This window comes from Cucurbita moschata, unplaced genomic scaffold, assembly GCF_002738365.1.
Source record: "Cucurbita moschata cultivar Rifu unplaced genomic scaffold, Cmos_1.0 Cmo_Scf00024, whole genome shotgun sequence".
Taxonomy (NCBI): Eukaryota; Viridiplantae; Streptophyta; class Magnoliopsida; order Cucurbitales; family Cucurbitaceae; genus Cucurbita; species Cucurbita moschata.
The window spans coordinates 3,474,370-3,487,343 of NW_019268540.1; the positions used below are offsets into that span (position 1 = coordinate 3,474,370).

At 30.4% G+C, this 12,974-nt stretch overlaps 1 protein-coding gene and 1 long non-coding RNA gene across 2 annotated transcripts in view; both read left to right on the forward strand.

Annotated features, from left to right (window-relative positions):
* Positions 1 to 1,830, forward strand: part of LOC111460856 — a 9,463-nt gene extending 7,633 nt beyond the window's left edge. The window contains exon 5 of the long non-coding RNA XR_002713476.1: positions 1,623 to 1,830. This is a non-coding gene — a long non-coding RNA (uncharacterized LOC111460856). The remainder of the gene's footprint in view (positions 1 to 1,622) is intronic.
* A 3,827-nt stretch (positions 1,831 to 5,657) lies between these two features.
* Positions 5,658 to 12,624, forward strand: LOC111461246 (ribulose bisphosphate carboxylase/oxygenase activase, chloroplastic). Its single transcript, XM_023104768.1, has 12 exons — positions 5,658 to 6,006; positions 6,104 to 6,189; positions 6,888 to 6,897; positions 7,724 to 7,786; positions 8,129 to 8,242; positions 8,654 to 8,715; positions 9,838 to 9,892; positions 10,135 to 10,336; positions 10,571 to 10,677; positions 11,176 to 11,231; positions 11,384 to 11,476; positions 12,268 to 12,624. The coding sequence occupies exons 1-12, from the start codon at positions 5,688 to 5,690 to the stop codon at positions 12,373 to 12,375; spliced, it is 1,275 nt and encodes a 424-aa protein (XP_022960536.1). The 5' UTR covers positions 5,658 to 5,687; the 3' UTR covers positions 12,376 to 12,624.
* Positions 12,625 to 12,974: the final 350 nt, after the last annotated feature.

Consider the following 12,974-nt stretch of genomic DNA (forward strand, 5'->3'; position numbering starts at 1 on the left):
TTATTTCATTTTTTTTTTTTTTTTTTTTTTGCATATATTTCTCCCCAAATAGTTAAAAAGTAAGAAATAGAAAGTAGGAAATAAAAAATTGAAAATAGAAAAAACAAAAACATCATAAGTGACGATTCATTTCATTTTCCATCTCACTTGGAACTTCCAATTTTGGGGTTGAAGAAAGGGGAAGGGTAACGGCAAGAGTTGACAGAATTGAATAGGCGTTTGAAAAAGCCCAAAAATCTTTTTAATTGTACAAATGGCCAAAAGGCAACACTTGGAATCTTTCCACTGTAGAAAGACTAAAATACCCCCATCAAACATTACAAAAAAAAAAGTAAAGTTAAATTAATTAAAATTTACCAAAGAAATTTTAGTGTATATCAAATCCATTACACATTTTAAATGATGATCGAAATCAGTTAAAGTTCATCTAATACTGTAAAATCTAAAAATCTAAAAAGATATGATTTGAAATTAACAATGGTCATCTTTCCCAAAAAATATCCTTGAATCCATATGTGAAAAGAAACATATACTCACAAGTGTATTTACAAAATTGAAATTCTCCAATAAAATCTTGCCCCACTTGTAATAATCTAAAATCTCCAATCACATTAAGTCATGCACATATCTTACACTAAAAAAATAGATAATATTTTTGTAAGATTAAGTTACAAATATCTTATATTAAAAAATTACACTCTTTGTATAACTCAAAAATACCTTTTACTAAACCACACAATTATCTTACCCTTTTAAAATAACTAAAATCATCATCGAAATAAGATTTGAAGTTGCATTTTACGTAAGAGATAGTGCAAGAATTTTGAATGATGGTTCATATAAAACTTCATCCCTCGCTTTAAAAGATGTAATTGACAAACTATAACTACTATTGGTATCAAATTTTGATTTTTGAGTCTTTAAAACTAATTCCTTCCAATAAATTAATTGACAAGTAGAGATATAATCATCAATTATAGGTTGAATTTTCTTTAAACCCAATAGCTCTCTATCCCCATCCTCCTCCTTAGATTTTTGGATCAACAGTAAACAAAAAGAAACCAAATTAAAAAAGAAGGAATATAGCTTTAGGAGTTGAAAATAGTGTTAGCTCAGAATAATTTTTAACAAAGGAATGGTTACAGATTCTTCAACAATTTTTCTGTGGCCATTGATTGGATTACCAAATGAGGAACTAGAAAGAAGTGGAACTAAGGAATCTAACAACATGGGAATGGTTCAAAGACTTCAAGACGAAAGGGTTTAACCAAGTGGAATTTTATTGGTAGGGTAAAACTGGAAAAGTCCTAAAGCACACCAAAGTCACGTGTTACTATATTTCATCGATTGTTTTAGTTTTTAATAGATATTCTGATATATCATGTTTTCTTCATATATTAGTTCATTGTTTCTGTCACCGTTTAGAAGAAAAAACGTCATATAAAACATTTGATACTCATATCTATATAGTTCGATGTGTATGTATGGTTAATTGTACCAGGATTAGAATGATAATTTGGTAATAAAAAAAAGATAGCGAGGGCAGAATAGGTAACGAAATGGGTAGAAGGATTCCATTCATTAATGGGAGACACTTTAATTTTGGTTCAATTGGTAACCAGGGATGTGACCTAAAGAATATGTCTGTTGGATTGTTGGGGCCCTCATGAAGTCAAAATCCTTCCCTTTGAGCATAGTATATTGCCTTTGCCTCTCCTATCTGCCACTCAAACTCCACCTTTGAATTTTGGCAAATATATAAACTATGCCTCAAGATAGCAACCATCCCATTTATCTCATACATTGCTTGTAATTCCTTAATCAAAATTTATTTACCTCATTATCTTTAAAAAAAAACCCCTCATTTTTTTTTGTTCATTTTAATTATCATATTGTGGATCTAGATTAAATATGATGCTATATTATTTGAAATGATTTAAAAAAAATGTTTTTCTGTAGTCATTTTTTAAAATAAATTAGTAATTTAAATTGGGTTTAAATGTCTATGATATAGAAATCTATTTTTCAAGCAAACTTTGAGTCGAATTCTATTCTAATTTCTAAAAAAAAAATATTACTTTTCAAAAGAAATTTACAATTTAAAATTTGTAATGGGTTCTGTTTCTTCTTTAGTTTTGAAATTCCCTCCTTTTTTGAAAGAGGAATGTGGTGGTAACCTTTATGAGATGGAAGGTGTTTGGGTAAAGTATTAATTATGTTATTTGATAAGTATGTTCATTAGTGGTGGGTATGTTTTCTTATGTTTTTAAGGGAATGAATTCCATGGCCTGACAACTACAAGGATATGGTTTTTTAGTTACTTGGTCTTTTGAAAAAGGTTAGAAAAAAAATCATATCTTTAAGAGAATGTCTATAATTTATTTTCGAATCTCTAGCACTTTATAAAAAAGTTGAAAATGGAATTTTGAAGGAAGAATAGAGATACATAGATGTCGATATTTCGAATTTAGGTATATGACATTTTACGATAGTACATAGAGAATAGAAAAAGTCGAGAATTAAGTACAGAAAGTAAAGATTAGATTTGCTTTCGAATTGAACCTTTGTACGACCTTTGAGTGAGATGACTTAAAATTTTGGACGATCTTCCGGTGAGGTAGCTGGATGTGACTACGAGTAGAAATATTCAATCTTACATAGTTTTTTTTTTTTTAATGTAAATAAATATTTTTTTTTTCTCTGCAATTTTTTCCCTAATCAAATATAATTAAGAGAAAATATAAATTACTTCCTTTTTGAAATATAATTTTATTTTCTGAAAATTATGATTCTTGATATGTTGGTAGTAATAAGAATTCTATTAAAATATAAAAAATATTCATTTTTTTTCGATTGCTATTCATTTTCACCCAATTTGTATTAGATTTTTATGGGAATTATAATGTAATACTGAATAATGGTTTGCATCATTCCATCTTATATATTCAAAACATTTTCTTTTGACTTGCATTTTTTTTCTTTTTTACCTTTTCTATAATATATATATATATAGCCATAGTTGACAAGTTCTAAGCTATTTTTCAAATCAAGTATGCAAATATTTTTATGCATATAAACTAACGATTACATTTATTTATTTTGGTGGCTAAAAATTTCTAGATTCCGTTTTCACGTGTAAAATAGACGTTAATATCATCATTAAAAAAATCTCAATTTTTTTTTTTTTTGAAATCAATGATTGAGTATAAGTTTCTAAAACTTATACTGCCAATAATACTTTTCTTATTATAATTTGGATTAGTGAAACAATGAAATTGAGAACATCTTTGGAGTTTATCTAAAAGTTAAGAAAACACATTCAATTATCGTTAATAAAGCACTTTCGAGGTACAAATGGGGTTTAGAGACATAGGCGTGCTTCAATTCAAAATAATCTCCCAAAGAAAATATTTTTATGCCATCTTTTTAAATTTTTTATTAAAAAAATGTAAAAAATAAATAAAACTCAAACAATTCATATATAAATTCTCAAATAATTTTAATTTAAAGAGAAAAATGACACGATAAAATATGATCCTACTTGAGTATTCTTTTTATTTCAGTCATTGTCGTTTGAAAACTTAATTTTTATCTAATTTGACAAACTAATAATAATAATAATAATATCTAAAAATAGAAAATACCCAAAATAAATATCTTTTTTCAAATTTATTAAAAAACATAAACTAAAAATATTATTTTAAAAAGATGTCAAAATATATTTGGAAGATTTAGGTAGTGGTAGAAAAGACAAAATTGAGATTTTTAAAATATAGATATAAGGTAGACCAATTAAAATATTCCAAGTGTAGAAAATAATAATTATTTTTCTACAAACCTAAAGTTACCCCGTTTTTTTTGTAATATTATAATTTGACCCCTTTGGTTGATCAATATTACCCACTTGTTATGATATTTTCAAATCCACCCCTACTTTTATCCAAAATTTCACTCAAAAGACCAACACCCATCCCACCAAATTAGTCTCCGTGGTCGGCAAAAGTATAGGAATTATTTTTAAAAAAATTTATTTAGTATTTTCCCACTAAAATATGAGCCACTCAAAGTTCCCCACATATGGCCAACTAAGTGAACGTTACGGGCCATTCTTTATTTATTATTATTATTTTTAAATATTTAAACAAAATAATGATAATGAAAAAACAAAACGCGGACTGGACTTGAAGCTTCTCAAGCTCAAGCATTTACGTTTCTAGTTAGAGACCAAAGTCTTGGAGCTAATGTTGTGTCTGCTTAAGGACCTACTGGTTTAGGTAAATATCTAATGCGTTCTCCGGTTGGAGAAGTCATTTTTGAGGGAGAGACTGCGTTTTTGGGATCTATGTGCTCCTTGGTTAGAACCACCAAGGGATCCTAATGGTTTGGACTTGAATAGGCTGAAAAAAGATATACAACATTGACAAGAACGACGTTCGGCAAGAGAGATTTGTATGGTATGGATTGAATTATGATTTTATTTAGTTGAATTGAATCAAATAAATAAAAAATTTTATGAATTGGTTCATTTTCCGTAAAATGAGATTAGATTGAGTCCAACTAATTTAAATTTATTCTTCATTTTAAAATAATTATAAGTATTATTCAATACCATAATAAATGAAAATTATATATGATATATGCACAAATGCTTATTAACTATATGGCCTAAAGAAAATAATTATTATTTATTTAACATTATTTAGTAAAAATAAATTATACAATTATGTTTGAAACCCATTATTTAGCCCAACTCTTAACCCATGATCAATGGTGGGCTGGAGCCGTTGGATCTTATTTCATTAGTTTGGTTTCTAGAATTACATCTATGGAGTGCGGCTTCGTGAGCTTCGTTATTTTATTGATTGAGATATAATATTTAGAGTATATATTATAAATATATCTTAGATATTATATTTTAATATTTTTTATTTATAATTTGATTTATAGTATATTTTATTTTATTTTTAATATTTAATTATTTTATATTTTTCTCATTTGTACGCATTAGTTGCTGGCTTGTATTTTGTATTTTATTTAAGCTTATGAATATCAATGAGAATACAATATCTTCCATTCTAATTTATTTATATTTCTCATTCTTAACATATTTTGTTTTTAATTTAATTTCTTAAACGAATTTAATTTAATTTAAACTAAATTTTAGTAAAAGGATGTGTTATATTATGTTTAATTTTTGAAGTAAATTACTTTATTAATTCAACCCATAAAAATTAAGTATTTATTTTAACTTAAATAAGTATTTTTATTAAAAAAAATTGTAGCTAATTTACATTTTTTTTCTAAAAAAATACTCATAATCTTTTAAAAGTTTTAATAGTGCTGGTAAACTTTAAAAAATTTAAAGAATATCTTTAAAATTTAAAACAAAAAAAAAAAACTTTTTTTTTATTTAAAATTTGAATGGATATTTATGAAAATAGTTTTTAAAATCGATTTTTGAAGAAAAAAAATGCTTAATCATTTGTCAATAATAAATTCCAGGGAGTTGTTCGGTTTGCTATTCCAGTGGAGTTTAGTGAACTCTGATGTCCAAACAAGCCCCCCGCCTCAACAAAACGGTTAAAAACCACATAAACCGAATCCATAAATCGATCCAACTAAAGAGAGAGAAAAAGAAAAAAAAAATCATATTTAAATCCGAAAATGCGGAATTCGGCTGAACAAAAATGGCTATCGCCATATCCGGCGTCTCCCTTCCCTCACTCTTTCACTACAAAAATTCAATTATCGCGCGAAAAAGCCGAATTCGTTCCTTCTCCATTCGATCTTGCAAGGATGTTTCCGGTGAAGGCGACGGCGGGGGCGGCGAGCCTTCGCAGAAGCCGAAGAGGCTGTCGGAGAAATCTTCCTGGGAAGCCAAGGACTCTGAGGGCAAGGACTATCTCTATAGGCTTGGCAGCGAGGCAGATAACATGAACATCGCCGTCGGAGCTAGAGCTGGCGTCATCGACGATCTCTTCGCCGGGAACTTCCTTGGCAGAGACTGTAAGTGTCCGATTTATCACTGTTTTTTCCTTTTCATTTTGTGGTTATGGTTTCAGTTTTGTTAATGTTTTCGTTTTCGTGTTGATTTTCTTTGTAGCGGACATTGTGTTTGATTACCGCCAGAAGGTCACTAGATCGTTCGAGCACCTTCAAGGAGACTATTACATTGCCCCTGTTTTCATGGTAATTTTACCCGTTCTACCTCGTTCGGGATCAGTTTTCTTTAGCTATTGACTCTTCTTCTTTGTTCTTCACTATTGTTCTTATTGTTCAGTTGAATTGATATTTTCAGTTAGTGCATCGTCAACCAATCTCGTGCTCTTGATTTTGACATATTTAATTCCAGTACTTGGAATCAAACTGAGCCTGTTAACTTTAGTTAAAATTCGAGTAGAACTTGGGACATTTCCACCTTGGTTAATCGTTGCATCTTTTTTTTTTTTTTGAATCATGAAGGAGATTATTACATTGCTTCTGTTTTCATGGTAATTTTGTCGTTCTACTTCGTTCCACCTCAGTTTGTTTTTGAATTATCGATCCTTTTCTTTGTTCTTCATTATTGTTCAGTTGAATTGATACTTCCTGTAAGTGTAATGTACACTGTTCTTGTGCTCCTTGATTTTGAAATATTTAATTCCTGTACTTGGAATCGCAATTTGCCTTATAACTTTAACATTACAACGAGGAAAGAAATGTGAATTTTACCACCACTGGTTCATGGTCTAGATGCACATGTCTGTAGCATTCAGCTTCTTACTTTTTTTTTCTCTTTTTTATGTTTCTGCTATCTTTTGTGTTATTATTTGAAAATGATCATCTCTCAATAACCTGTCTTTTTACACTTGTTATCATTGGTTTTTTTTTTTTTTTTCTTTTGACAGGATAAAGTTGGTAAGTTCCTTGGATCTTGGTATTGACAAACGGCATGTGGTGAATTACATTTGAAGAAGTAATAAACTTCATTAATATCTGTGTTGCACTCCACTTTATTTGTTGCATTCTTTTTAGATTCGAACAGTAATTCAGTTGCCATTAGATGTAAGGTCATATTTAAATCTTAACAATTTAGTTATATAAATCCAATCAATGACAACTTCACTTTCAGCAATCTATGTATATATTGTTTGTTCATTCTGTATTGTACTCGATATCCTTTTAGAAACTTATGGCTGTGTTTTGGTTCTTTAAGCTCTCATCAAATATATTTATGTAGGCGAACTGCAGAATAACAGTGAATAAATTGCCAGCAGTTGAAATACAGATCTTAATTTGTGATACTTTTTTTGTTGAGTTTTTAGAAAGGGAATTCTTTTAAGCACTTAACCATCAACTACAACTTCTATGACAATTTAATTCACGACAAAATCAACAAAAATCCTCATTGTTGGATAAGAAAGTCATTATTTCATATTAAATGCTATAAATTGGTCATAAGATGGTCTGACCTCTTTCTATCTTCTATAGCTTTCGTCATGATATATTTGAACTCCACTTAAAGGACTAATGAGCCTTTCTGCTGATTGTAAGCTAGTATTTTTGTTGTAATCTGACTCACTGGAAGAGAAATGCAGCATGAAGATGTGATGGTAGTGCTTTTCTCTTTAGGAATTTAAAACGGAGAAGTTTTGCGGGAAGACTCTACCTTCTTTCTTGAAATGAGTACAAACAAGTAGCAGTTAAGTTAACACACGTTAACATGGTCTCTGTTGTTGTGCAGTATGCCACATTGTGAAGAACTTCATAGTTCACCTTCTCAATATCAAAGTTCCCCTTATCTTAGGTATGCATTTATTTAATTTACTGGTTTCAATGCAAAATTCTTTTATAGGAAAATTAATAGAACACAATGTTGAAAACCTATTATTGAAAGGTTCATCAATTTATGTGTCAATGGGAGTCTATTCCATTGCTTTGAATCTTCATCAGTTTTCCCTTTTTAGAATGGAATCAGTGTCTTATCAATCATGACATGGTTAACTTCATGATAGTGCTAGAAACTTTTTTTTTTTCTTTTCTTTTTTTGATTTGTAGGTTAGGCTGGATAAATTTCATCTTGACCAGTTCCACATTTTTCCATAAGAGATGAGTGCGTAGTTGGAAATATAAATGTTTTGTATTACAGGTATTTGGGGAGGAAAGGGTCAAGGAAAGTCATTTCAGACTGAACTTATATTCCAGGCTATGGGAGTGGAACCCGTGATAATGTCTGCTGGAGAATTAGAATCAGAAAGAGCTGGTAAGATAGGACCAAAATGACTTATTTGAATCTTTTAGTCCTTAACTTGATGGTGGATTAGTGGGTCAAGTTGAATAGGTTTCTCACCAAGTCTACGGCCTCTTGAAAAGCTTGAATGAAAATTTTGAAAGGTGAAAGCATTTCATATTCTTTAATCAGGTTATTTAGATATTTTTTGTAAATTAGCTATGTAATTATATCGATTAATATTCTCTCAGTTGTAGTCTCTCTATCTCTCTCTACTAAAACACGTATGAATTGGTCAACTCACACAGTTATTTGGTGCATGAAAAAGTTTGTGCGTCAGTTCCTAGAGCAAAAAATCCGGTTCTATGCATGCACAAGTCTGTAGCTTTTGTATTTATGTTTTGAGAGGAAATTGGAATGTCAATAGTGAACTTTCATCAACAGGTGAACCAGGAAAACTGATACGTGAACGCTATCGAACAGCTTCTCAAGTGGTCCAGAATCAAGTTAGAAACTTTACCACTTACAGTCTAGATATATGTATGTCTTGGGTTAAATCATAAATGTTGCCAAGTGCAGTTCTACATGCTCTATGTTCCATATTTTTCTATCGAGTATCCCTTCTTATTCTAGTGCTGAAAGTGTCACCCTTATGGTCTGTTCTTTTATATATTTAGTGATTTGACTGCAACTGCTCTGCGAAAAACATTGATTTGTGTAGACAACATTAGAAGGAAGGTCGAGAAAGTAGCTTTTTGATGAGCCTTCTATTATTTTATGTCCTCATTAACAGGAAAACTTACAAAAAGTATATATATTCTGGAAAGACATCCCCTGTTTCAATACGGCTGACAATATTACAAGGTGGACTTTGGATAAGTTCGTTTTAATTTAACTAGCTATAAATATCAATTATTTTTTGCGTGACTTATTTTAAACTTTTCATATTGTTCATTTATTTATTGATTGAACTTTCTCATAGGTCATGCGACTCATATCATTTTGTTTTTCTGACATTAGTTATGTTATTGGATCTTGCAAATCTGAAGTGTTTATTCAGACCTGTATTTGAATTGTCAAATGTCACTAGTCACTTTGTGGTCTACTCTATCATCATGGTCTCACTCTTACATATTTGAAAGATCTTTTGGATTCTTTTAGAAGTTTATGTGCAAATGAATTGGCGTTCTTTACTTTGTATTTCTTACTTGTTCATATAATTTGTACTTTCTGTGAGTTTCTTTGTGAATATAATGTGATACAAGGTGCAACTGCAAAGTGCAAAATGATTCATAATTAGTTGAAGAACATATTATAGATGCTTAATAAATAAAAATCATAACATGAGAGACGTTTATTGTTTTCGTAGGCCATGCAGTGTATGCACTTACCACTTAGGTGCCCGTTGAACAACTCTGTGTTCAGTTGGTCATGTTTTCATTCAGGGCTGCCCAAAAGTTTGTTTCAAACAGACTATCAGTTTTGAAATTGTATTTTTTTTTTTTTTTTTATGGTTGTTTTACTCTTTTGGTAATTCTACTGTCCAACTTTTTCTTCATTATAAATTATTTTCAATGCATTCAGAAATAATTCATGTATGACTTCGGGACTTTTCTTGACCATTTCAGGGGAAGTTGAGTTGTTTGATGATCAATGACATTGATGCTGGCATTGGTAGATTTGGTAAGATTATATTTACTTAAGACATAAAATTATAAAAAAAGTGAATAAAAATAACGTTAATGCATCATCTGTTACCTCTTTTAAAGATAATTCAAATTAACAACGTTAATGCATCATCTGTTACCTCTTTTAAAGATAATTCAAATTAACATTTGGAGTTCAATTTTATTAGATTATATTATATATTGAAGTATTTATTCAACCATATATAATAAGTATGCTTATATTTTGTTCTTGTCTAGAGAATACACAGGTGACAGTCAATAATCAAATTGTTGCTGGAACTCTGATGAATCTAGCTGACAATCCTAACAGAGTTAGCATTGGACAAGATTGGCGAGAAGCAGATATTACAAACAGAATTCCGATCATTCTTACTGGAAATGATTTTTCAACTATTTATGCTCCCTTAATTCGTGATGGCAGGATGGAAAAATTCTACTGGTATGAAATTAATTGTTTTCAAGATTATTACGTTGTTAACTTCTTAAAGAAGTTATAATATATTGTACTAGTATAAGTTATAATATATATTTAGATCTGTGATCATGTTTGGATCCTAATGTATAAGTTACATTCTATACTTGTGATACTCACCCTCTTGTTTCCTTTTGTTTTTCAAGTCATAAATAGTATTATAGCTAAACCTCCCTCTTCTAAAATGTGATTTGGTAACAGGCAGCCTAACCGCGAAGACATAGTGAATATTGTTCATAGAATGTATGAGAAGGATGGGATATCCAGGGCTCAGGTCATTGACATCGTAAACACGTTTCCTAACCAAGGTAAGAAACCTTTTTTGTGCAATTTTAAAGCTTTCAAATTGGGGTTGATACCACCAACAAGTTTGTGGAAAGCGACTCCTTTTCGCTTAGCGAGGATCAATTATAAATTCCAACAAGTTGAACCTGAAGTAGTATCATGGTCACTCTTGCTCTCTCGTTCTCTCTTTTTGTGTGTATTTTGTGGAGTGCTGGACGATGACCATGAAAATTCTTTATATTCATTTAGTCGTATCTTGTAAATTCAATATACTTAATGTAGCATTTTTGTTTCATCACAAATGTAAATAGCTGCCAACAATTGTATGTTTCACACAAACAGGGAAAATTTTGGTGTATGATTTGTGGGGAGTGAGGGAGGTTAGAAGGTCTCGGACGATATTTTTCTGTCTCTGACACTCTAATATCCACAACGTACAGCATTCTTAACTTTCAAAGCAAAGTTGTGAACGTATCATCATTATCTTACATTTAAAAATTGATCCTTTTCTTTTTTCTCAGCTTTGGATTTTTATGGAGCTCTAAGGTCACGGACATATGATACATCCATTTCTAAGGTATATAACATTATCATTGGCATTTGTAAGACCTTGATACTATCAATGTTTCTTATAAACCATTTATTGAACGAAGGTGTTAGGAACCATTCCATCCATTAGAAAAGTTGAATAATTTAATATTTTCACATTGAACTCCCTTTTTGTTTCAGTGGGTTGATGATATTGGAGGAATGGAAAAGCTAGGAGAAAAGCTTCTTAAGAGAAGGAAGAATGAAGAGCTTCCTACATTCACACCACCAGAGGTGATCAATCTATAACATTTCCAAATTCATGCTTATTTGGTTTGTCTATTCTGCTAGTCCTTTATTTGCTTGATGTTATCAATAGTTACTTAGTCGACTGATCAATCAACAAATACGTGGGTACTATTATATATATATATATATATATATATATTACATTTATAGATACATAATGTTGATGTATTCACAATGAAAGTACTCTATAGCACGTTAATTTATGAAAATTTTCTTAATTGTCAGTATGATAGAATAAATAATACTTAATCACATTGAAGCGAAGCTGTGTAGCTCTCTAAAGAAGTCTAGCATGAATATTCACACTATTTTATATCCTCGCTTCACCAATGTGATCATTATCTATCTTCACTGTACAGTAAGTTTTAATTGTTATAATAAAACGTACGTCTTCTTGTTCGTTCTGAAGATCTGTATGACATTCCAATTATTTATCTCTGAATCGAAAATGACTAGTTGCACATAATTACCTTTCGTCTATGGAATATTTAGGAAGTATATATGTAAATTTGTTCCACAATGGTAATATAATGATTTTTTTCTGTTAGTCTTCTGGAGTATACTGTCTGGATTTGCATAAAGTTAAAAGGAACGAACAGAACAGAACAGAACTTACTACTTTAGTTGAAAATTATATATAGTCCTTCTGCTCTTTTCTTTATTATTTAATACAGAATCAGTGAAGTATGTCATTCACTATTTCCATGTCCATCGTCTAGTTACTTGAACTTAAAGTATAGGTAGACATGGAGTGACTTTTGTATTTGGTTGAACAGCAAACAATGGACACCCTTCTTGAAGCAGGCTATTCTTTGATCAAAGAACAGCAATTTGTCATGGAGACTAAGCTTTCAAAAGAATACATGAAGAACATGGATGACTAGCTAGAAAAGTGAGATAGTGACTTAAATTTTTTTGTGATATCTGTTCACATCACATTTTTCATTGATTAACAAGCGAATTCATGTATTTTTATTGTCCACGGTATTCGTTACTTAATTCTCTTTTTTTTTATGAGCACATCTGAACCAAGCATTTATGGTTCACATCGTTAGTCACTGCATAAATATATGTTACATTTATGATTGCGACCTACTTAATTTCTCATGTCAAGAGATCAATTTTGAGTGAAACTTCTTATGGCCACTGTCGTATTCGGCGGGCTCTTTGGATGGTTAGTCTCAAACCTTACCTGCTCTGTGCTCATTATAAGATTTTGATGTCATTTTATTGATATTATTATTAGTTTAAAATATATCCTTCTAACCGACTGTCAAAGTGAATATCATACGTGAAAATAGGGCAACTTTGCCAATTGCTGGACTTCAACATCAAGTGAGTTCAATGCAAGACCGCAGGTAATTTTTACTTTTTTTTATAGTGTTCAGCTAATAAAATATAGTGGTGGGGCTGTAGATAGATTTGAACCATTTTTTTTTTAAATTTTTATAGTGTTCCGCTAGCATAGGGGTGAGACTATAGA

Bases quoted from the DNA above. Each gene is read 5' to 3' on its own strand.
- LOC111461246 (XM_023104768.1), top strand. From the start codon at position 5,688: ATGGCTATCGCCATATCCGGCGTCTCCCTTCCCTCACTCTTTCACTAC. The intron at 8,243-8,653 runs GTAAGATAGGAC...TTTCATCAACAG, and splicing joins ATTAGAATCAGAAAGAGCTG to GTGAACCAGGAAAACTGATA. The intron at 8,716-9,837 runs GTTAGAAACTTT...TGACCATTTCAG, and splicing joins CTCAAGTGGTCCAGAATCAA to GGGAAGTTGAGTTGTTTGAT.